The sequence below is a fragment of the Phacochoerus africanus genome, chromosome 8, assembly GCF_016906955.1.
Source record: "Phacochoerus africanus isolate WHEZ1 chromosome 8, ROS_Pafr_v1, whole genome shotgun sequence".
Classification (NCBI taxonomy): domain Eukaryota; kingdom Metazoa; phylum Chordata; class Mammalia; order Artiodactyla; family Suidae; genus Phacochoerus; species Phacochoerus africanus.
This window is the reverse complement of record NC_062551.1, coordinates 99656651-99680583: the sequence shown is the minus strand read 5'-3', so window position 1 is coordinate 99680583 and position 23933 is coordinate 99656651. Positions and strand designations below refer to the sequence as shown.

At 46.6% G+C, this 23933-nt stretch overlaps 1 protein-coding gene across 6 annotated transcripts in view; it reads left to right on the top strand.

Annotated features, from left to right (window-relative positions):
• Positions 1-880: 880 nt before the first annotated feature.
• Positions 881-23933, top strand: part of PTPRM (protein tyrosine phosphatase receptor type M) — a 749971-nt gene continuing 726918 nt past the window's right edge. For 2 of the 6 annotated variants that reach the window (XM_047793743.1, XM_047793742.1), the window contains exon 1: positions 1563-1958. In XM_047793743.1, coding sequence (XP_047649699.1) covers positions 1886-1958 — 73 coding nt within the window. In that variant the 5' untranslated portion in view covers positions 1563-1885. Of the gene's footprint in view, positions 1959-23933 lie in introns of all 6 variants that reach the window. The other 4 variants (XM_047793745.1, XM_047793747.1, XM_047793744.1 and 1 more) reach the window with 4 other exon arrangements.

Here is a 23933-nt window from a genome sequence, read left to right as displayed (position 1 = left end):
AGCACTTCTGAAAAGGATCTAAGAAGTGGAATTCAAGCAGAAAGAGGAGCTGTTGGTTGGGGCACCAAAAGCAAAAATCCTCCAGTCCTGCAGTTTTCCCCCGGGGAGGTGACAGCTATGACCTATCCTTAGTTACAGCTTGTTGGTTCTAGGGTCCACTGGAGACAGGGTCTAGGTGAGCGTGAGATCAGTATACTTTCCGGGTCTTTGTAAGCTCCAGGTGAGAGCAGCACAGAAGGGCCCCGGGGCACACCTGCGTCAGAGTTTTCCCCCCTCTGGCTGGTACACCCGTCCTACTCACGGGTCCTTACTCGGCTTCTAATTTCACCTCTTCCCAGGCCTTCTATTGCGTTCAGTCAGCTAGGCCTAGCGTCTACAGCTGCTCAGAGCTGGCTCGACGTGCGTATTCCCCGGGAGATAGAAAGATCACTCCACCCCTTTTTATTTGTTTATTTGCAATTTCACAAAGAGAACCTTTTTACCGAAGCATTGGAAGATTGTTTTCGTCACTTAATGAAGTAGGCATTCCAGACCCAAAAGGTAAATTACACACTTCAAGATATTTGATTCATTACCCACGCCTCCTCCTCTCGCATTTTCCAACACTTAGTACCAGATACAAAAATCACAGGTTACGTAGGTCCAAACTCTCCTTCCGCTGTGACCGCCACCTTCCGTGTATCGCCCGCGGCTCGCTGGGGCCCAACCGGGACGGCGGGGACGCAATGAAGCTGCAGAGCTCTTCCTGCTCCGCCGGGTGCGGGGTTCCTGGGGCAGGAGCGCGAGTGGTCCAGTCGGGAGGCTGGCGCGCTGCTGGGTCTCGGTGCCCGAGGCCGCCGCTCCCTCCTCTGGCGTCCGCCAACTTCTCTGCACCCGCCGCGCGGAGAAGCTCGCAGCCCCTCGCAGCCTCCCGATCTACCGGCTCGCCCTGCCCAAAGCGGCGGGGGAGAGCGGCTCTGCGACTACCGGCCCCGCTGCGGACACTGCCATCCGGCGCCGGGATTGGAGCCGCCTCGTCCGCCCGCGGGGCCGCAAGGCCGCTGTCCCGCCAGTCTCATTCGCCAACTCCTGGCGGCCTGTGACCCGGGACAAACTTCTGGCCGCCGCGCGGCCCCTGCGCGGTCACCCTCCCGGAAGCCGGCCTCGAAACCCAAGCCACGGCGGGGCGGGACGCGAGCGGGAGGGAGCACGAGGCACCTCCCGGCCGCCGCTCTCCGCGCGGTGACGCCGCCCCCGCGGCCGCCCCCCGCCCGGCTCCCCCCGAGGCGCCGCTGCCTCTGAGCGCCCGGCGCGGAGCCGTAGGGCCGGCGGGGGCCGGGCGCTCACGCCCTCTAGCGGGCCGCGGCAGCGCGGGCGGCCGTGACGTGGGCGCTCCCTTCAGCCGGCCTGCGGGGCACTGCCAGTCAGTCGGGGAGCAGGAGCCCCGCGCGCAGCCGGCGCGGGCTCGGCCATTGGCGCGCCGCCGCCCGGGGGCTGGCTCGGCTGCTGGCTGAGAGGCGGCGGGCGGGACAAGCTCGGCCGCGGCCCCGGCCACCGCGGCGCCGGCGGCTCGGGTCCCTACCCGGGGAAGGAGAGCGGCGGCGGGTGCAGCAGCCGGCACGGAGGGCGGATTTTGGCTCCGCGGGCGCGCCCTCCGCTCCCTCTTGCAGCCGCGCCAGCTCCGAGCGGGGCTGGCGACTGGGTAGGAGGATCCAGGACCTCGGCCCCGGCCCCGGGAGCCCCCGGAGTTGAGACTTCTGCAAGTGTTGGCACTTTGCGGGTCTGGCTCTGGTTTTGGGTGTTCACCCTGCTCTCCTCGCCGCCTTGGAAGGAAAGCTCCCGGCCGCCCTCGGACCTCGCGCCCACCCAGCGCCGCCGGGGAGCGGCCCGGCGTGCGCTCAGCACCATGAACAGACTTGGGACTTGGCTGGTGACTTTGTACGGACTTTTGCTAACTGCGGCGGGGGATACGTTTTCAGGTAAGAGGGGCCGCACTCGCTGTGGCCTGGGGCGTGCGGGCCGGAAGGGGCCCGGGACGCATGCAGCTCCCGGGTGGGAGAGCACTAGCGGCGGACCGCGGGTCGGGACTGGGGAGCGGCGGCTCCGGCACTGCGTGTGCGGATTCCCTGCCCCGGCGCGAGACCGGCGGGGAGGGCACCTCGCGCTCGGGCGGACAGAGCGGACGAGCCCGGGGCGCTGACTCCGGAGCCCGGCCCCGGGTCGGCCCCCGCCCCTTGGCGGCCTGGGCGCGTGTCGGCGCCACTCGGAGCCCTCCGCCGGCTCTGAGAGCAACAGCAGAAAACTTTGCCTGAAGTTGGGAGCTGCAGCCGCCGGCCGCCTGGCGTGGTCGCTGCGCGGTCCTTCCCACCCCGAGCGGCGGCCAGCCGGATCTCCGTGCCTGCTGCGCCCGCGCGATTGCTCCGGAGAGGCTCTGGCGGCGGCGGTGGCGATCGCCGGTTTTCTTTGCCGTCCAGCCGCCGCCCCGCCAGAAGCTTGCCATGACCCCGGCTCGCCCCGGTGGTCGCGCCACAGCTCCAGAGAACCAAGGCAGTGTCCTCATCGGTCCCGGAGGGAGGACCTGTGGTCCGGAGGGAGTGGCTGGTTGCCCGGGCCCCGGGCCGCTGCGGTTGTGTGCCGGTCAGGCTCCCTTCGGCCCCGGGGAGCTCCCGAACGGGGGCAGTGGTCAGCCAGCCCCGCCACCCGCCGCCTCGGACTGGCAGGAAAGTGGCCGGCGGCGAGGTGCCCGCTGCGCCCGGGCGATCGGAGCCTGCAGAGCTCCTGGGACGAGGACGCGTGATCGGGAGTCGCGGGTCAGGACAGGCTCGAGCCCTGCACGGCGTTACCGGGAGCACACACGCGGATAGACAGCCAGCGCTTGCACACGTGCACAGTTTGTTTCCCGTGTGTGTCAGTTTTCACGGAATGGTGGCACTGGGCTTGTTTTTCTTCTAATAAAAAGCCTGCTATTTGTCCTTCAACTTGGGTTGCAAAATAGGTTTGTTTCTCTGTTTATTCAGGAGGAATGAGTAAGTTGAACTTTTTAAAATTTGATGGAGACTTTCACTGACAGTAAAAACGCATATTTAAAAGCATTGGAGACGTTTGGCGTTTGGCTGTGAGACCTGTGGAAACTTAACATCTTTACTTTCCCGAGCCCTGGACACATAGGCGCGGAGGCCGTGCCTCTGGCTTTGCTGAGCCGCGGGACCCTTGACCACAGTTGGCCACCACCAGGAAGCTTAGCGGGGAGTTGGCTCCTGGCTCTGTGCTGTCAGCTTCAGTAGAGAAATAACCCTTCTCCTAAGTTTAGTATGTCCTTAAGTATCTGGTAATTGCACGTGCTCCAGAGGATTTAACAAAATGACCCACTGCTGTCTGCTGTAAAATTGATGCAAATTTTGGCCTGCGTTCTTTCTTATTAGTGAATTATAGAGTAGACTTGCCAGTTTCAGAGCCTTGAAACTCCTTAGTGTGAGAAGCCAAGGATGAGGGCCTTTGTGATGGTTTTCTCTTTATTAAGATCTATAGCTCCCTGCCTGGGATTTGTTTCAAGTTAAGCTGTGTCAGAAAGCATTTGGATGGATTTTCAAGTTGTAGGCAAGGGGGTGGGAACAAATATTTATGTAGCTTATTTAAATGATCGGTTTCTCATCTTTTTTTCTTTTTTTTTTCTTTTCTTTTTTTTTTTTTTTTAGGGCTGCACCTGCGGCATATGGAAGTTTCCAGGCTAGGGGTTGAATAGGAGCTGCAGCTGCCAGCCTATGCCACAGACATAGCAAATCCCAGCTTGGAGTCTGCAGCCTACAATGCAGCTCATTGCAATGCCTGATCTTTAACCCGCTGCATGAGGCCAGGGATCGAATCTGTGTCCTCATGGATACTGGTCAGGTTCCCTGCTTGCTGAGCCACAACAGGAGCTCTGGTTTCTCATCATTAAAAGAGATTTCAGCCTAGATAGTACTGACTTGAGTCCTTGTTAAGGCTTATTTAAATCATTAGTCAAACCCAAAGAGATTTTTTTTTAACCAAATTTTAGTCAGACTTTTCTTTCAGAGGAAATTTATCATTCTACTTGTTTGTTATCATACCACGACTGAGCCTTCTTTTTTATTTGGAAAGCCAGAGGATTAAGAGGAAATAAAGGATGGTATCCCAGAGAGCGTGCTTAGAAAAGGCGAAATTAAAAAAAAAAAGGGGGGGAACTTGGCAAATTTTGTGTGTATAAGGATCAGAGAAGTTGCAGTGCATTATTGCTTTTGCCCTCCACTTGGTGTTTCAGGTAGTACATGTGGGAGGCACTTCATGCTTTGGAAAAATCTTTTGTGTGTGTGTGTTGGGAAGGTCAGTTCTGATGTTATGAACGATGCTGACACTTATTTCTCTGTATGATTCTTCTGGAAATTGAAACACTTGGCTCCTTGTGGTGGGGATGCTTTTAGAGACAGGAGCTAGACTGTAAGCTGCCTGAGGGCAAAGTCTTTTTTTTTTTTTCCTTCTTGATTCCCATAAACACACTTGGCATAGAGCTCTAGACCTAACAGACAATCATGTTGGTTGAATAAATGACTAATGTGAAATCAGATCATTTGCAAACATTAAAATTGTGTGTGAACTACCTGACACAAAAGGGAGGGAGAGGAGAAACCCTTAGACCTTAAACTGGCTGGCATTGACCCTTTTTTGAAATTAACGTTTCATCACTGATTTTTCTTAGGCCACCCAATGGACTGAATCCGGAGGTTTTATGTAATCAGTGGAGGTTTCTTTGTGTAACTAAGATTTACACACAAGATACTTTGCTCTCCCCCCTCTGCATCTCGTATCCTCTTTGGGAATAGGTTGGGAATGGATGTCAGTGTTGATTAATCATTTCTACAGGGTATTACATGTAATTTGGATGCCAGATATCAGAAATAGAGTGCTAAACAGATTGGAAGGAAAAAAGAAAAGAATTAGGTTTTTGTTTGTTTGTTTGTTTGTTTTTGTCCAGGAGAACTTTTATTTACTGTAAACATTCCACTTAAAATCACTTTCTATTTTTACAATTTCTAATTTGTTAGGCAACATATCAGAGGCTCACTTTCTGTCTTCTGTCTAGGCATTGATGCTTATTAAAACTGACTCTTATAAAAAGGTATACACGTTAAGAAGGAAGTTAAATCATTTTGCTTCTACTTGAAATTCTTTTTTCCATAGCAAGAAGCCAAATGCTGGTGAGTCATTCCTCTTTGACCCATCTTCTTCAAAACCAAGTTGTGATATGTACTATACAAGGAAGTGTTTGGGTTTATGTACTGATAGGATTGATGTGCTAAGTTCTGGTAAGCAAGCTTTGGTTTGCAGAAATAGAGATACAAACAGATCGGCCCTTTTTTTCACTATAATATTTGGCATAGATTAAACCTTAACATAGCCTTGTGGGATCTTTTCTTAAAATATTTATTCTTTAAAATACTCTTTTAAGGACATTTGTGGGAAAACAGCGGAAATCTGAATGGAGTCTAGGGTCCAGTTGGTAGTATTGTGCCAATGTTTAGTTTCTTAGTTTGGGATAATTTGACTCTGATTAAGTCAGATGTCAACACTAGTGGAAGGCAGGAGAAGCATGTACTTGAAATCTTTGTACTGTTTTTGCAGCTTTTCTGTGAGTCTCAAATTATTTAAAAGTATAAAAATTTAGAGTACTCTTTACAAAGAGTGTGAGTCGGTTTTTCAGCAGTTTGATTTTTTTCCAGATAACTAGAGTCACGACACTTTACATTTTTGTGGTGTTTTAATGAAATTGATAATGGATTCGATGGAGATTTCAAACTTAAATCAGTGCACATGAAAGAAATATGCCCAGAAATCACTGTGACATATTTTGGGTGCATGTGAAGAGGTGATGCTTGAACGCTTTCCATTATTCTGATCTGGAAAATCACAGGTTTTGGTCTCTCATGTTTTCAAAGGGTCATTTTACAGATTGTCAGTAGAGAAGGTACATACAGTGATATATGTTTAAGTATGTAGGCCGGTGGCTACATCTCCGATTAGACCCCTAGCCTGGGAACCTCCACATGCCTCGGGTGTGGCCCTGGAAAATACAAAAACAAACAAACAAAAAAACAAAACAAAAAAAACCCCGAGTAATTCTAAATGAACTTTCCTAATGAACAAGTAATCTGAATTATGTCTCCAGATTATATAAACCCCATGGAAAGTCAACACAGTCTTTCATTTGGGGAAAAGTTGGTTTTAGAATTTATGTATTTCTTTGATAGTTCTATAAAAGTTGATGGCTTTATTTAAAATTGTCATGGTTTCATGACAATTGTAATACGTTCTAGAAATTGATAGGCTGTATGTGTCTGTTTCAGTAGAGGCGCTGTTTTGTATAAAGGCTTTTCGTTTTCTAGATTTAGCTTTCTAAAATGAACATGTATTATCTAAATACCCTCAGATATAGTTTTCGGTTAGGAGCCAGGCATTTTAATAAGTAGTTACATAATTTTTCAACAGTATATAACATTTTTCTTAAAGGTGATGTCTGCCCTCCTTTTTAATTCTAGGATTCTTCTCTTTGAAAACCAACTTCCCACACACTTTCTTAGAGTCTCTTATTTCAGCGTACTTCTTATGTTGGTGAATACAGCATATCAAGAAGCTGATTTTGTAAGGGAAGGAAGGTTTAATCACTAATGTTTCTCAAACTCACCGATGAAAAATTTTGAAAAGATTACAAAACAACATCAACTTCCCATCAAAAGAGGATGCTGCCTCTCCAATTCCTAAAATACTGCCAGTGGTTTAGGGTTTAGTCACCAGAAAACCTGAGTTTACACTATTGCTCCGAAAAACTCAACCGGGAGAAATGGGCTGGTGGTGGACGGGGTGCGGGAAAGCTTTAGTCATCAACCTCTGTGGTCCCCACTCCCCCATCCATGGGGCAGCTGGCAAGGCCAGGGCATCATGCAGGGGCGGGAACGTGGGAAAGGAAAATGAAAGAACACAAGCCTGAGACCTGAGAAGGGGAGGGTCCCGGGCACTCAGGTGCAAGAACGTAGGTTCTGCAGATCCTGGCAGGGAGCGTCGCTGGCCTTACACTCTCGTTGCTGTTAAGGGTGAAACCAACAGAGAGTTAAGGGCGGAAGATCAGAAGAGCGACCAATGTGCAGATGGATCCGGTGATGTCTTATACCTCAATGGCTTTGGGGGGCCTGGGGGCAGCTGGGGATGGTGGTGTCGAGCCAGTGCTGCTGTGTTTATACCTGTGCTTCTTTCTCAAAACAAAGTGTGCCCCAGCGTCCCCCGGTGTGGTCCTTCCCAACCTCAGTCTCTATGGCCAGCCACCTGGGAATTCTGCTTCTGACCTCCCAGGCCCCTGGGGGTTCCCACAGCATGCCCAGGGGATCCTGGACGCCTTCTGAGAAACTTGTTCTGCAGGAGTAGTTCTTTATGTTTTATTTTATTGAAGTATAGTTGATTTACAATGCTGTGTTAATTTCTGCTCTACAGCAAAGTGACTCAGTTATATACACATATATGTTCTTTTTCGTAGGATGTTGCAAGAAAAAGGAGTAGTTCTTAAAGTGTCCTTGGACCAGCAGTCTCAGCATCACTCCAGAGCTTGTAGACAGGCAGACTCCTGCCCTCACCCAGAGGGACAGAATCAGAAAGTCTGACCTGGTGCTGGGATGGGGGTGGGGCAGCAGTAGGGGCTGCGACTGGTCCTCAGGGAGCTTGGGATACAGGACACCATTGAGTTCTGAAAAGTCTGGGACCCTCGTCCTGCATTTTCAGCTTCCCTCGACAAGAGCTGAAAGGGGTCTAGGAGTGACAGTATAACTCTCACTCATGCATGTAGCAGCGCCTCTTGACACTGCCAAAGCTAGGAACAGGCCAATGTGATTGTCCTGAGACTCAGCCTGTTTAGGTAAAACCACCAGCGTGACATTTCCTATCACGGTCTTATCTGGGGAAGATAGGGGATCCAGCCAGTTGCAAAATGAAGAAAAAAAAAAAAAACAAGTTTCCTATGATTTTACTTCCCGCAACGTAAAGTTTTACTTAGATTCTGCAGTCATGATGAGCCACTGGAAATTCCTCTGGGTTGATACCATGTTTAGATGTCTCCTGGCTTGTTGTAATAAGTGTATAACTACCCATTAAGGCTTTTAATCCAAGTGGATATTTGTTGAGTACTTGCTATTGGTAAGGTCCCTTTAGGGACTCAGGGGAGGCCTTGGAGTTAATGGGCAAAGATAAGAAGTTACCATACTTCGGGCAGTTGTTCAATTATTAGACGTTTCACAATCTACTGAAATAAAAAAAAACAAAAACAAGGACTTTCTTAGGAGAGAATGAGAAATAATGTACATAACTTTTGAAATTTTAATGTGGACATGGGGCCTTTGGAAATGAACTTCACTTCCAAGTAGAGGAAAAAAAAAAAGCTTTTCAATATAAGTCTCTTTAAAGTACTGATAGTGTGTTTCTTAAAGAGAGCCTCATTTTTATGTTACCCACAAAAGACAGTCATCATGTCTCTGTCATTTAAAGCTCCAGGTAGGTAGAAGCGATTGTGATGTCATTTCACAGATGTATCTCGAGAATGTTGTTGCCAGACTTTCAGCGAAGCAGTGGCAGGCTTTCCATGCAGCACGGCTCCAGCTTCCTGCTTCTCCTGCTGGGATGAATCCAGGGCCCATCGCTAGGTGTAGCTGCATCCCTAAGCCCACTGGCATCCCTAAACCCACTTGCCTATGCTGGGGAGGGCCCAGCCTCACCCTGGAAGGCTCCCTGGACTCATCCACTTAGAGCTTAAGGAAGCCCTGCTCTTTCGTGGACCTTTATCTGCTGGTAACTCGTGCTTGTAAAATTCCATTCTTTAGTGGAAGCGGATGCATCGTGGGAGTTGGAGTTCACTTTGTTTAAGTTCCCCACTGACTCCAGGACAGTCTCTAAGAGATGTGTGCTTCAGCAAACCTGGGCCAGTTATAGAACTCAGGAAGGCATTACAGTTTGCCTGGGTGTTGGATTCAATCAGTTTTCTGCTTGGAACTGGGAAGACTCCTAAGTCTTTAAAAACGTTTTCAGTATGAAGCACAAGGTTTGGGCCCAGAGTTGGAGGCAGGGAGAGGGCAGAAGATCCCTTACCTTGGCGCCGGGGCCACCAGTGGTGGTCGGGGGAGGGGAGGGGGGACGGAGGATCTGTGATCCAGGACCTGCAGCCCAGAGAGGGTGGGAGTACAGCTGTCAGAGACTTGTCAAAACAGAGAAGTTTTTAGAATCTCCCTTGGAGGAAAAAGGCTAGCATTTAACAGAATGATTTATTTAAAAATACAACAGCCTAAGCAGAGGCAAAGCATTTGCTTTTTATGGGCTGCAGAGCGGAAACGCTTATAGAGCATCAGTCTGTTTTCAGATGGGTGAATATTCGCTTTCATCTCTTTTCTATTCAATATGCAGAAAGCAGATTTATTGCAGACAATGAAAAGAATATGTTTTAGTTTGGCTTCCTTGGGAAGTCAGAGGCCCGGTACTTCTTCCAGATTTCAGTGGTGGAATCAGGACAGGGTCTTGGGTGGGCTTCTGGCCGTGGGTGAGGGAAACTGGATCACACTCTTGCTGTAGTCTGGTTTCGATGGATCCTGTTTGATCTCTCTTCTCATTTGGAGTAGTTTGAGCTACTCTAAATCCTGTCATACCCACATCCTTGAATTTGGCTCATTGTGGTATTCTCTCTAGATACAAAATTATGACGTTGTGTAAAGCATTCCTTTTGAAATAAATACTCATAATGTAGAAAATCAAATTCCTGAGCAGTCTTTAGCATGTAGTAATCACATAATAAATTAATAAACTTAATAAATATTTGTCGAAGGAATGAATAAATGATTGAATAAATTTCCCTTAGGGAAGAAAAAAATCAAATTACTTATGCTTACTGCTGTTTTTGTTTTCCTATGAAGTTTGATTTTTTTAAAGCATTTGTAATAACCTTAACAATAGGCCTAGGTTGTAGGTTTTCTGTTTGATACCCTTAGCAATTTATAGGCATGTAGAGAGATTGAGTTGCTAAATTGAAAGGAAAAAAGTTACCTTTTGTTAATTAAAGCTGTCAAAGGGAGTCTTTAATTTTATCATGTGTGATAAACATTTATACATCAGTTTTGCCATAAAATAGCATTTTGGTATAATACTCATCTCTTAAAAAAGAGGACAAAATTTACCATGTGGTAGATTGACTATATCTATTCTTGGGGGATTTGATTTTAGTCACTGGTCTATTAAAAAAAAAAAAAAAACACGGTGTCACCAGTAGGAAGTTTCCATGGCAGGGAACAGTGTATAGCATCTCCACTGGTTTTATTTCTGATATAGAATGAAATTCACAACAGCTGCTCAGAGCTGGGGTACCGCAAGCAAGCTGTCATTCCTTCTTCATTCCCCGTGGCATAGTCTCAGGTGATGAAACTTCCAAAGAGGCTGCTTTGACAACAGTCTGAGGATCTGTGTTCTCCACATCCTTGACTTTTCTAGACCTCGGACTCCGAACGTGGGTGAAACCTCCACCCCTGTCAGCCATTGGTGTTACGATATGTAACGGGGACTGTTGCCCTGTTTTCTCTCTTGGTCAGTAACCATTTGGTCTTGTTTGCGTGGCTTTTTACACAGCCCCTCCCTTCCTTCCCGGTTCCTGCAGGGAGCTTGTCAGGAAGCCTGGGTTACTGACCCTTGACCCTCAGAAGGCTTGGAGGTGGGGCCCCGGCCAGTCCCAGTGGGACTTGGACCAGTAGAAGGTGTCGTGACCTGACATCCGCTGTGGGGTCCAGGAGGAGGAAAGAAGACAGAGCCCTTGTTCCCTGCCCCCCTTCCCCCCCACAGCCAGGATATCAGGTGTTCCTGCTTTTGGATTCTGTTTACCATTGAACAGCCATGTGGCCTTGGACATGCCATTTGATTTTGCTGAGCCTCAGTTTTCATTTCTGGAAAAATACTTTGCAGGATTCTTGTAAAGACTACACACATGGACTGGGGCCACGATGTTGTGCGGCCTCTGAGGGGCAGGGCTGCGTCTGTTCAGTTATGAGGAAGGTGATGGGGTCCACGTTCCTTGTAGGTGGAGTCACCCGAACTCACTATTTCTATGTCAGAAAGGGTTAATCGTGCCAATTTCTTATGGTTCTGACTCACGGATCTCACTTTTGGGGCCAAGGCTTTGGTAGTTGTCTGGGCACCCTGTGGTGATACATATGTCAATGCGGTTATATACGTGCGTAGGTTATAAACATATGGCCAATGTTATATTTTAGAAAAAAAAAAAAGAATCCTGAAAATTACAAAATGACCCCCTCAGAATTGGCACCATGAGAAAGCCAGCACTACTGAGAACCTTGGAAGGCAGTGTGGGACCCCTGCATTGGGATCTGGGGTCACCTGATGCTCTTGTTAAAAATGCAGATTTTTGGCCCCACGAAGTCCTGAGTCACAGTCTCTGGAATGAGACCACAGAAACTGGTAAAGAAACACCTAAGATGGTCTTGATGCTCATTAACATTGAAAGAATACTGGTAAGAAATTAGCAATGGCTCAGAGACTCTGAGCGTTGGAGAATGTATCATATCTGTTCTGACTGGTGTTAAGAAAGCGTCTGAGGATCTTTACATAAAGTTTTAAGTACCAAACTACAATTGCCTGGAGGGCATGTCTCTTAGGAAGCAGAGGCTTTTGGGGATCAGAAGAGAAAATGAATTATGAAGCACGGTATTTTATAGAAACCTAACTGCTCTGTGCCCATCTTTCAACTTAGTGAACGCCAGAAAGGTGATTTCGGTCTGGAATTTTTAGGGTATGACAAACGAATAAAGATTATTTGAGAGACTCAGAACACAGATCACTTTAGATCTTTAAATTTGCAGCTGTGAGCCAAATTTTGAGATGACTCACTCAGAGAGGATAATGAGACAGGATGATATTGGGAAGATTATTTTCCAGTACTTATTCCTATCTGATATTCATTGAAACCTGGACAGTGTAGAATAATTGGTCTTAGGGGCCCCGTAAGAGTGGGCCAGAAGCGTGGCATTTTTATTGTAGCAGGTCCTAAAAGACGCACAAACCTCACAATGGGCATGCCTGTCTGTGGCAGCACTTGAAATTTCCTCCAGCTCATCATTTTGACCAAGGAAGAAAGGTGCTTGTTGAAATGTCATGTCTGGGAGAGATGTCTCATTAAGTCGTCTTAACTATGACATCCTCAACTTGCTGTCACCTCAATCAGCTGACATCCTTAGATGTCAGATTCCTCCCTTGTAAAATGAAGACGTTTGCTTCAAGGATCTAGGCGGTCTTCCCACATCCTTTGCGAGTTGAGGATCTTCATCTGAGTTTAGATGCATGTGTCAGGTCGCATGGCTTAAAGGAAGGAGACCTGCATCTGTGGCTCATTTTTGAGAGATGAGGATGGGAGAAATGTCTAGATCAGTGGATCCAATCCGAGACGGTGCCTGGTACAGCATGCAGGTGCTTGTTAAGAGAAAGTGGGTGTTGCAGGAATGTGGGGAGGCTTTTAGGTGCTTCCTGAGTTGGCCATAGGCTGCCTCTCCTCAGACATGCACGGATGAAGCTCACCCCTTCCCTCTGAACCTGGGGACATAGTTACCATCACAGCTGCCACCAAAGGCTCTGCAGCAATCAGACCGCTTAGGCTGCAATTTTTTGCTTAGATCTGGGCAATATGGATAAGCCTTATTTCAGGGGCTTAGAATGAATAATAGTGATAACCATCTATTGGGCACTTAATTGCGTGCTGGGTACCATTGAGAGGGTGTGATATTCTCAAACCTGCTGCTGCCTGTAGCTAGTAAAAGTGTGGTGGAGGTCATTGAAAGGAGCTTGAGGAAGTAAACTGAAGCCAGACTCTCTGAGCGTGGGGCGCACTGTTCTCTCTCCCCTCCCCTCCCCTCCCCATGACCCCAGAGGCAGCTTGCTTTTTCCCAGTTTACACCTTAATTTGATGCCATCCGCCTCTGTGGAGGTATGCGCTAACAAATAGCGTTTCAAATGGAGCGTTGTGTCCGAAAGATGCTGAGTGATGTTTTATGACACGATGTGGAATCTTTATAATGACCTTCTGGGCATCTTTCCTTCTGGGTCTCAGTTCCAGGAAAAGGTATGAGCCTTTTGTGCACTTAATTGCTTCTGGTGGACCCATCAAGTTTTCCTCTATAGGAGTTCCCGCTGTGGTGCCAGGGGATCGGCGGCATCTCTGCAGCACCAGGTTGCAGAATTGATTCCTGGCCCAGCACAGTGGGTTAAAGGATCTGGTGTAGGTTGCAGCTGCAGCTCGGATCTGATTCCTGGCCCAGAAAGTCCATATGCTGAGGGGCGGGCAAAAAAGAAGGAAAAAAAAAAGTTCTCCTCTTTATGTTGGCTGTTAGGATGCCAGATTCAGATGCGTGTGTGGCAGTTGTTAGAACTTTTGAGGGCGGAAAACCTCAAACTGGCCTCTGTCAAGGAGGGAATCTGTTAGCTTTTGTAGCAGAGAAGCTGTGAGTAGCCAGGCTGGCCCCAGAGGCTCCATGCAGTCATGGATTCTGAGGCTTTCTCTCTGAGCGTCTTGCCTTTGTGTTTCTACGAGGTTATTATAAGCTGAATCCTCCAGCTTCGTGCCCAGTGGGAAGAGGAATCCCCTCCCCTAATAGTATGAACCCACTCCTGCCATGGACGCGTAGACACCTGTCTCCACTTTAACCTCGTGTTCTGCTTGGCCCATGGGCCAGGTGTGGGGTCAGCCTACAAGGACCACATGGAATAAGAGTGCAGAATGTAAGGCTTCTCTGCGGAAACACAGGTTCTCTTACTAGCTGGAAAGAGTGGCTCCTGGCCTGGCAAAAGCAATTAAAAAAAAAAAAAAAAAAAAGCCCAGAGCCATGATCTCTGCAATAGAACCTGAATTCCAGCCTCTTTCCTTTGTCTGATTCTTGGTCTCCTCTTCACCTTTCTCATCTTATTCTGATTTATCTGTCTGTGTTTTATGTATCCTTATAAATGCGTTAAATCTTTTTGGATCTGGTGCTGATGGCAGAAAATAAATGAATTCTCCCGAGTCAGTGTGCCAAATGCAGCTTGAATGTGTGTGTGCATTTCTTTTATTTCCTAGGGACCTGGTGGGACAGTGAAGGGGCGAGGGCTTGGGAAGATGGCAGGGAGGTTACTAGAGCCAAGTTAAATAGTTCTTCAACTTACTTTTTATTTTTTTTTTGCTTTTTAGGGCCACACCCTCAGCATATGGACGTTCCCAGGCTCGGGGTCAAATCAGAGTTGCAGCTGCTGGTCTGCACTACAGCTGCAGCAACGCCAGATCTGAGCCACGTCTGCCACCTACGCCATAGCTCATGGCAATGTTAGATCTTTAACCCACTGAGTGAGGCCAGGGATGGAACCCACATCCTCATGGGTGGTAGTTGAGTTCATTTGTTACCTCTGAGCCATGATGGGAACTCCTGCAACTTACTTTTTAAAGGATCAAAATCTTTTAGCTAAGCAAAATCTTGCCTTTTGGTTAAACAAAATTTTACATAGGCTGGTTTAAAAAAATGACTCTTTAAATCGGAAAACAAGGTATTTTTTAAGCTATTACCCAGTAACGGATGCCTTAAAACTTGCAGGCTGAAACAACAGCCACCTACTGTTTTTCATGTTGTATGGAGAAGCGGGGGCATATTGCTGATTTTTTTTTCTTTCTTGGCGGCCCTGTGGCATATGGAGTTCCTGGGCCAGGGATCAGATCTGAGCAGCAGTTGTGACCTACACCACAGCTGTGGCAACAGTGGATCCTTAACCCACTATGCCAGGTTGGGGATCAAACCTGTGTCCCAGTGCTCCAGAGACACTGTCCATCCTGTTACACCACAGTGGGGACTCCCATGCCTGCTAATTTATCCTGGGATTGTTTACTTTTCTGTACTTTATGTCTCTACTCAGCTCACCTGGGCCAGCCTCTCTTGACATTGGGGGTTTGGCTGACTGCAGGCCGGTCCCTGGCCTCAGCTGGGACAGCTGGCCTATCTTGCACGGTGGTCTGCCATCCTCCAGCAGGTAGAGTTTCCAAAGAGAGAGCAGACAGGTGTCAGGACCACTTGGCTTATGCTCAGAGAGGGCACATGGTCAGTTCTGCCTCACCCTTCTGGTCCCAGCCAGTCCCCAGGCCAGCCTGGCATGGAGGGTGGGGACATGGACCTCACCCTCGGTGTGTGCAGCTGCTGGGCCACATCGTGAAGGGTGTAGCTGGGTGCAAGGACACATGGAGAAGTGACCCTATGCAGGGTCCTGAGATGCCTCTGCTTGCAGAACACAGTTGGGGAATCACCGGCAGCGTGAGAAAAGGGCCCAGAGGACGGAAAGACCTGTGTTCGAGGCCCGCCCTGCTGCTTGCTGTCATCGAGTGGAAGCTGTTGAACTCCAGTGACTCCAGTTCCTGGTCGTAAAGAGGGTCATTCAGGAGCATTTCGATTCAGAGCTTTGCCTCAGAGATCACATACAGTACTGGGTGGTGTAAGACCAACTTCACACCCTGCTGTGTCTCTGGGTATATTTGGAGGCGATTATAGGCTGATTGAACCTGAATTCTCATCCTGGCCATGACCTTCCTTGGCTGGGACAGGTACATTGGCTCTCTGAGGCCAGTTCCTTCATCCTTGGGGAGCAATGGCACGTCCTGCCGTGGCCTTCCTCTGGAGGACACTGTACCCCATCTATGAGAGCCACTGTCCCTGTTCTCAGAGGCCTATGACCACGGAGAACTGCCTGCCAGTGCCAGAGGGTGCGCTTCCCCAGCCCTAGGTTTTCTTCCCTTTGTGATCCTGTCTATAAGCTTAGTGCTGTTGCCTCTGGCTTCCTAGGAATGGAAAGAGGAAACGTGAATAATGCACACCCGAGGTGCTGACCCTTTGTGTGCCAGTGAATTTCTGAAGCAGTCCTGGAAGGTGGAAAGTGGTGGCACCGTCGTTTTCTGCTTTTTTGGAACTGAGGCCCCAACATTTCAGAATGTGGCACAGCCAGTGGATGCCTTTGTGGACCCCAGAGTGCTCAGCCCCTCAGAACCTCTTAGGCCCAAAGCACAAGTCATTATTTTTAAGTGTGCTTAAGTATTTGGTACATTTTCTCATTTTGCTGTTAAAAGCAGTTGTCACGTGGGCGTAACCGGGCAGTGCACTGCAGCTACTGCTGTTTTCTAGCCCTCCGAAACAGTCAATTAGAAGCAAGTTACTTAGCCTCTTTTTTTTTTTGGGGGGGGGGGGGGCTTTTGCTTTTTAGGGCCAAACCTGTGGCATATGGAGGCTCCCAGGCTAGGGGTATAGTCAGAGCTACAGCCGCCGGCCTACACCACAGCCACAGCAACTCGGGATCTGAACCACGTCTGCGATCTACACGCAATGCCGGAGCCTTAACTCACCGAGCGAGGCCAGGGATTGAACCTGCAACCTCATGGCTCCTAATCAGATTCATTTCTGCTGTGCCACGATGGGACTCCTCAGCTTCTAAGTAACGTGAAGGAAATGAATGAAGAAGGAAAGATTCTCTAGATTTTTTCCGAGCAGAGGAGGGGAGAGCATTGTCTTCTCCGTGGTTTCAAATCCTCTAGAGAGAATTGTAGTTTTGTAATTGCTTGTGTTTAGCCTCTGCAGATCTGCTTGAGGTGGAAAGTGCAAAATCCTTCGTAAATCTCCTCTGTGAGCGTTAGTGGTCTTGGGGGCAAAATGTCACTCAGGTCAGCGGTGATTTATTTGAAGACCTTTCACTTCAGGTGGAGGCGGACAAGCCTTTGGAGATGGATGTTAATCACCTTCTTTAGAACGAATGGCATTTTCTTTTGAGGTTGGGCAAAGGCAGAGAAAGCATGTAGATCCGCGCTAGAAGGGTTTAAAACAGTCCCCCCGAGTCTGGTCTGATTGGGGTCATCGCTGGAAAGAACGACTTGGTGCCTAATAGTTTACAAGGGTTGTGTACTTTGCCGATTGAAAGCACTTCTTTTGCAGCATCACTGGGGGGAATTACACCAAAATAAGTTGTGCGTGAGTAAAAGTAGACTAAGTGAATAGTGAGAGAATCCAAGCTCTTTCAGAGTGATTTTTTTTAAAGAACTTATGGGTTTAGATTTTTTTAAAACTAAGTTATTTGTGAAATGATGCTCGTTGTCAACAGATGCAAATTTACCTATTTTGGAAAGATTCCTGAGCATCTGGAAGGAAAATGAGGGGTTTTGTTCCTTGCTAGGGATGAGGGAGGTCCCAGCTCTGGACCTGGGGACTCTAATGTTTGGTTCTGCCTCCAGGTGGCATGTGATTTAGGTCAGGTCTCCTGCTTGTGACTCAGGTCCCGAAAGAATAAAATGGGTGTTATGATAATTACTTTGCGTGCCTAAAGTGATTATGAGGATTCTCACCAATAATTTATTTATTTATTTATTTTTCGATCAAATCTTTTAAACATTGCTTTCTCAGCTGCAGAGTCCTGGCCTAGGTTGGTTCTTACTCACGGTTGTAGCCTGAGTCAGGATGTTCCTGGGATGGGCTGGGGTGGGGATGTGGGGTAACCTGTGCCCCTGTAGCCCATCTCCCAGGTTGGCATTCAGTGGACATCAAAAAGCTGCTGGCATCGTGTGGTTGTCCTGCCTCTCTTTCAGATGGCAAACTGCGATTAGATAGGCATTTGTGCTTCTTGGGATGCTTGCTGAATGAATAGTGTTTGTTCTCTTCTGGACCAGACCTCAGGATTAGCTTTCATGCCTCAGTGCTATAGTCTGAACCTGAACGTGGGGTGAGGTCTCCTCTGTGGTCAGAAGTTCAGGAGTTGTTTGTGGGCATCCTTTTGCAGAAACGAATAATTACTGAGGACCAAGAGCAGAGTGAGGCTGGATGATATCCTCCAGCAGAGGAAGGGGCTGAGCCCTCAAGGGTGAGGACTCATGGGCTTCTCTGTGCTGGGCCCTGCGGGTCCAAGGTGTGCAAGACCATGGTTGGCTCACAGGCACAGCCAGAGCAGTGGGGGGACACGGGCAGGTGGAGGACTGGCCACACGGGAGCTTGAGGCTGACTCTGCAAGAATGGAGGGTCCTTGAGGGTGACACCCCAGCCTGGAGAGGGGGGTATCCATGGAAATGAGGACCTCTGGAGCCTGTGGGCACTCCTAAAGTGCTGTTCAGAGGGAAGGGAGAGAAAAGGCCTCTGAAGAGCATCTTTAAATGTTTTGGGGTTTTTTTTTTTTTTCTCTTAACATGGGTGTCTTCTAAGCAGTTAAGTTTTTGAGGTGGGAGTGACCCACTTAGAGTACATGCAGAGGGGAGGAGGCCTGGGGAGGTGGGGAGGGAACAAAGTTTTCATCATTTTTAAATTGGAAGATCATTTTGTGGGTTAAGTGGCTTCTCTTCCTCTGTCTCCAGGCAGTGGGGCCTATTTGCTGCCGTGTTTAAGGGTGTCTGTGTTTGGGTTGGAACTGGGCCACAAGTTGGAAAGTGTGGACTGTTAGAGAAGGTTCAGGAACCAGTAACAACTTCTCCTCCTCCTCCTTCCATCTTCTTTCTCCTTCTTCTCCTTGTTCTTTTGTCTTTTTAGGCTGCACCTGGGGCATATGGAGGCTCCCAGGCTAGGGGCTGAGTCAGAGCTGCAGCTGCCGGCCTACACCACAGCCATGCAACACCAGATCTAAGCCGTATCTGTGACCTACGCTGCAGCTTGTGGCAACACTGAATCCTTAATCCACTGAGCAAGGCCTGGGATTGAACCTGCATCTTCACAGAGATGATATTGGGTCCTTAGCCCATTGAGCCACAATGGGAACTCCAATAACTTCTTTATTGCCGTGATTGATATCACATCCTGGGTTTTCCCTCCTCCCTTTCCTTCTTTCCTCCTCCACCTGCATCTTGTGTAATAGGTGGGTTTTAAAAGGAAATGGGTGAACTGGACAGGTACCTGCATCCTGCTGGATGACTGCCCCTCTTCCTGTGAAGGAATCATCAGTGACAGGCTGCTTGGTGTCCTGTCCTGTTTCTCCTCTGAAAGGTGAGGACAGGACAGAGGTGTTTGTGCCAAGAGAAATGCTAAGTGGAAGCCTCACCACTACCATGCCTGTCAGGCACTGGTAGGTCCTTTATCTGCTTTGTTCTAATTGGCACAGCAGTACTTAAGGTTAAAATGATTATAATGCAACCGACAACCAGTGCTTATTGAATACTTAAAATGTCTAGGCATTATTCTAAGGGCTCTCTGTGTATTTTACCTGATTTGATACTGATAACCACTCCCATGACCCCCCCCCCCCATTTTCCAGGCTGGGCAGTAGGCTCAGAGGCTAAGCAAAGGGACCCAGCTCAGGCAAGTTGCAAGGGCAAAGCTGAGGTTGGACCTTGATCAGCCTGAGTGTAGAGGCACTGAGCCTCAGAACCTGCCAGTTCTTTGTGGGTATCGGACACAGTCAGGATCTCCCTGCACACACTGTGGGCATCACCTGCTTCTGTTTCAACACTCTGCATCTCTTCGTATGTATCCCTCTGATTGGTTGGCCAGGAGTGCAGGAGGTGGGTGGATGCTGCAGGTGAACAGGGCAGCACCCCCTGAGTAACAGGATGAAGGAACAGCTCTCAGGATGACTTTCCAAACTGAGTCAGTGGATGAGTTTACTCATGCTGGAGACTGTGTTATAACATAACCAGCAAAACTGGCAAGAGTCAGGAACAAAACCAGGGATGGATCCTGCTTTATGGGGTCTGACTCTAGGGAAATGATTTCCCTGAGCCAGGAGCCAGGGCTTATAAGTTCCAAGACCTGTGGGGCTTGTGGTTTCCAGTGAAAGAATTTTAAAAAACTGAATGCTTCCTTGCACTTTTCTGGATTCACATCTGAAATTTTGCATCATATTTTTATACAGTAGAGAAGGAGGAAATTTATGCCTTATGGTAAATATGGACATTTTAAGATAAGCCTTTTAGAAAAAACTTAAAAAAATTTTAATTGGAATATAGTTGATTTACAATGTGGTGTTAGTTTCAGGTGTACAGCAAAGTGAATCAGGTATACATATACATATATCCATTCTTTTTAAAAATTTAAAAATTTAATTTTTTTTTTTTAATTTTTAGGGCCACGTCTGTGGCATATGGAAGTTCCTGGGTTTACGGGTCGAATCAGAGGTGCAGTTGCCAGCCTGTGCCACAACCACAGCAACATCAGATCCAAGGTGCATCTGTGACCTACGCTGCAGCTTGCAGCAATGCCTGATCCTTAACACACTGAGCAAGGCTAGGGCTCCAACCTGCATCCTCACAGACACTATGTTGGGTTCTTAACCCACTGAGCCACAATGGGGACTCCCACATATCCCTTCTTTTTTAGATTCTTTTCCCATATAGATTATTATAGAATATTAAGTAGAGTTCCCTGTGCTATACAGTAGGCCCCTGTTAGTTATCTACTTTATATATAGTGAGGCGTAAATGGATTAAAAGATATAGACTGGCTGAATGGATATGAAAACAAGACCTGTTATGTGCTGTCTACAAGAGACCCGTTTCAGATTTAGAGGCACATATGGGCTGAAATTGAGGGATAATTCCATGCAATAAACTAAGTTTCCATGTAAATGGAAATCAAAAGAAAGCTGGAGTACCACTGTTCATTACAAAAATCTTAGAAAGGCATCCATCAAAAACAGAATCCAAAAACCAAAGGGATTTGATTTTCTCCACTAGCCATTTAAAAATACATGAACCAGCTTTTCTTTAATTGAGAGAAATTTTACCTGCCTAATTTTTCTTCCTGAGCTGGTATTTACATTTCCCCACAGAATCTTATCCTATTATAACACGTTTAATATTAAGTGTCTTTTAGTGATGACTTATCAGACTTCCTTGCAACAAAAAATATAAAATTGAAACTTCAATTTTAATGCTACCTATAATTTTATGGGACCATAAATCTCTTAAGTGCTAAATTTTGTCTACTTGAATTAGCCCTAACATTATTAGTATACAGTTGAATCATTGTTAAAATGTATTAGAGAGGTATTTCAGGAATCAACTGGGCTTTATAGCATGGAAGACCTGTTGTTTTTTTTAACTTAAAGGCACCTTATTTAACCAGAGTTATTCTAGACATGTTTAGAAGAGGTTCTGAAAACAAAAATAATGTTAATTTTCACATACTTTAGTCAATACATGCTTTAAATATACATATATAATGCATATACATACATAAGATACATTTATAGACATTTTTTGGGTCAAACCTTAGAAATGAAGATTTAGGCTAATCAGTGAATGAAAAATATCTATCATACGGTTCTGTTTAGCACAGCAGTCCTCATCAAGGCTGTCATTCAAATCAGGCTTATTTCCTATCAGAAAAGGCCAAACAGTTTTTCATTTCAAATAAGTGCTCATTTGCATCTTGAGGAAAAAAATTTAAAACAGTAGAAAGAAATGGAAGGATAGATTATTAAAAGCAGTTTAGTTATGTTGAGCATGATGTAGATTGACTAGAATTAATAGTATTTTATAATAAGTTATAAAACCATGGCAGATCCATACTGTTCTTCATTAACTTATAGGAATGTAATATAATGGGCGCCTAAAATTATGAGGTATTATAAAGTGAGGATTTGGATTTAAAAAGCATGCTGTTTTTCTGGCAGATGTATGTGAATGTATGTATCCAACTCTGGTGTTTTACTTCTGGGAAGAAAGAATTATGGACATAGTTTCAAAAATGATGATATCAATTTCTGCAGATATCAGGATCCAGCTTTTCCTATATATGTAATAATAGAGAAGTATATGGTACTCAAAATTGACACAGAAATAAACTAAAACATAGCATGTTTTTGGTAAGAGGTAGGAAGTATTAAATATTTTGTAAGGATGGATTTTCATTGGAATAATTGCTTTATTAAGAAATCTTTGATAAAGTGATTATTAACTGTTTCACTGTGTATGCAAACTAAACCTAAACTATGTGGTTTTTTATTTGTGAATTTTTCCTATGTGATATGAAAAATTTGGAAGGCATTGCAATTATACAGAAAAAAATCAGCATCAGGAACAGCCGTACTTTTAACTTGTTTGAAGGTGGTTTTATTTCCAGCTAATGTCACGCTTGAGTGTGAGAATATTTGCTAAAGAAGAATTGTTACATTTAGATACCTTTTAAAGTAATTTTTCGCCTTTAATAATTTACCACTGTCATTTTCGAAAAATTTCACCAATTCTTCAGCTGTGAAATGAGTTCTTTCTGGTCAAGGGAAAGAAGATGTGTGGTTGTTAAATTTATAATATCCTTGATTTTATAACATCCCACAAGGACTAAAATATTCTCTCTCTAGTGCATTGTCTCTCTCTCTTTTTTTTTTGTCTTTTTTTAGGTCCACACCTGCAGCATATGGAGGTTCCCAGGCTAGAGGTCTAATCCGAGCTACAGCTGCAGGCCTACACCACAGCCACAGGAAGGCCAGATCTGAGCCGCGTCTGCAACCTACACCACAGCTCATGGCAACGCCGGATCCTTAACCTACTGAGCGAGATAAAGGATCGAACCTGCTACCTCATGGTTCCTAGTCAGATTCGTTTCCGCTGTGCCACAACAGGAACTACCTACATTGTTTTACTCTTAAATGAAATATGGATACGACAGGGAAAGGCATGCAGCCCTACAGTCAGTGTCTGGTGTTTGAGTCACCATCAAAGAAGACTTCCTCTGGTGCCATAGCTCGCATGGTTTCTTGAAGCTGGGGGTGTTTTTCCACTGAGGAGGTGTGCCTTCCTTTCATAAGGGGTGACGTCTGTTGAAAAAGGCAAGGTGGGAAAGGACGGCCTCCCAGATGCTAGGATGGCAATGCCCCACCCCCCCCATCAGCGCTGTGCACCCCTTAATTTTCCTGTGGCTAAGCTGGGAAGCCCCCTGCTCCCACGCTCTGCCTGGACTTTCACTCTGACCCTGCAAATGATGGGGAGGGCCCTATGGCTGGGGGTCTGTAGCCTTCTCTGTCTAGATAGAGATCTTATTTTTTCCTAAAAAAGGACAATTTTTTTTTAAGAGCAGTTTTTTTCACTCTTGTGTTCTTTTTAAAATAAATTTTATTGGAGAATAGTTGACTTAGAAAGGTGTATTAATTTCGGGTATACAACGGAGTAAATCAGTTATATAGATACACATATATCTATTCCTTTTCAGATTCTTTTCCCATATAGGTTACTACACAGTATTGAGTAGATTACCCTGTGCTCTACAGTAGGTCCTTGTTATAGTCTATTTTCTATATAATAGTGTGTGTATGTCAATCCCAACCCCCTAATTTATCCCTCCTGCCCCTCATTTCCCCTTCGGTAACCATGAATTTGGTTTCAAAATCTTTGAGTCTCTTTCTGTTTTGTAAATTCTTTTGTATCATTTTTTTTGGTAGATTCCACATATTAGTGATCTCCTATGGTATTTGCCTTTCTCTCTGATTTAGTATGATAATTTCTGGGTCCATCCATGTTGCTGCAAATGACATGAGTGCATTCTTTTTGATGGCTGAGTTCACAGAAAAACTAAGAGGAAGGTACAGAGACTTCCCATCTGCTTCTGCCCCCACACAGGTGTGGCCTCCCCCATTATCGACATCCCCTCCCCCCACCAGAGTGGTGCATTTGTTACCGTTGAGGAACCTGCACTGATGCATCATTGTCAAAGTCCACAGTTAACGTTAGGGTTCCCTCTCGGTGTTGTACATTCAAAGGATTTGGACAAATGTGTAATGACATGTATTCGCAATTACAGTATCGCTGCCCCGAAAATCCTTCCCAGTGCAAAGAGGCAGAGACCCGGCTTGTGAACTCGGGTTTACAGTTAACTCAATTCTAGTCTTGACTAAGTCTGACTTGACGACTGTTTTATGTCTCTCTGCTTCAGTTACTCCGAGATGGGAACAAGTCA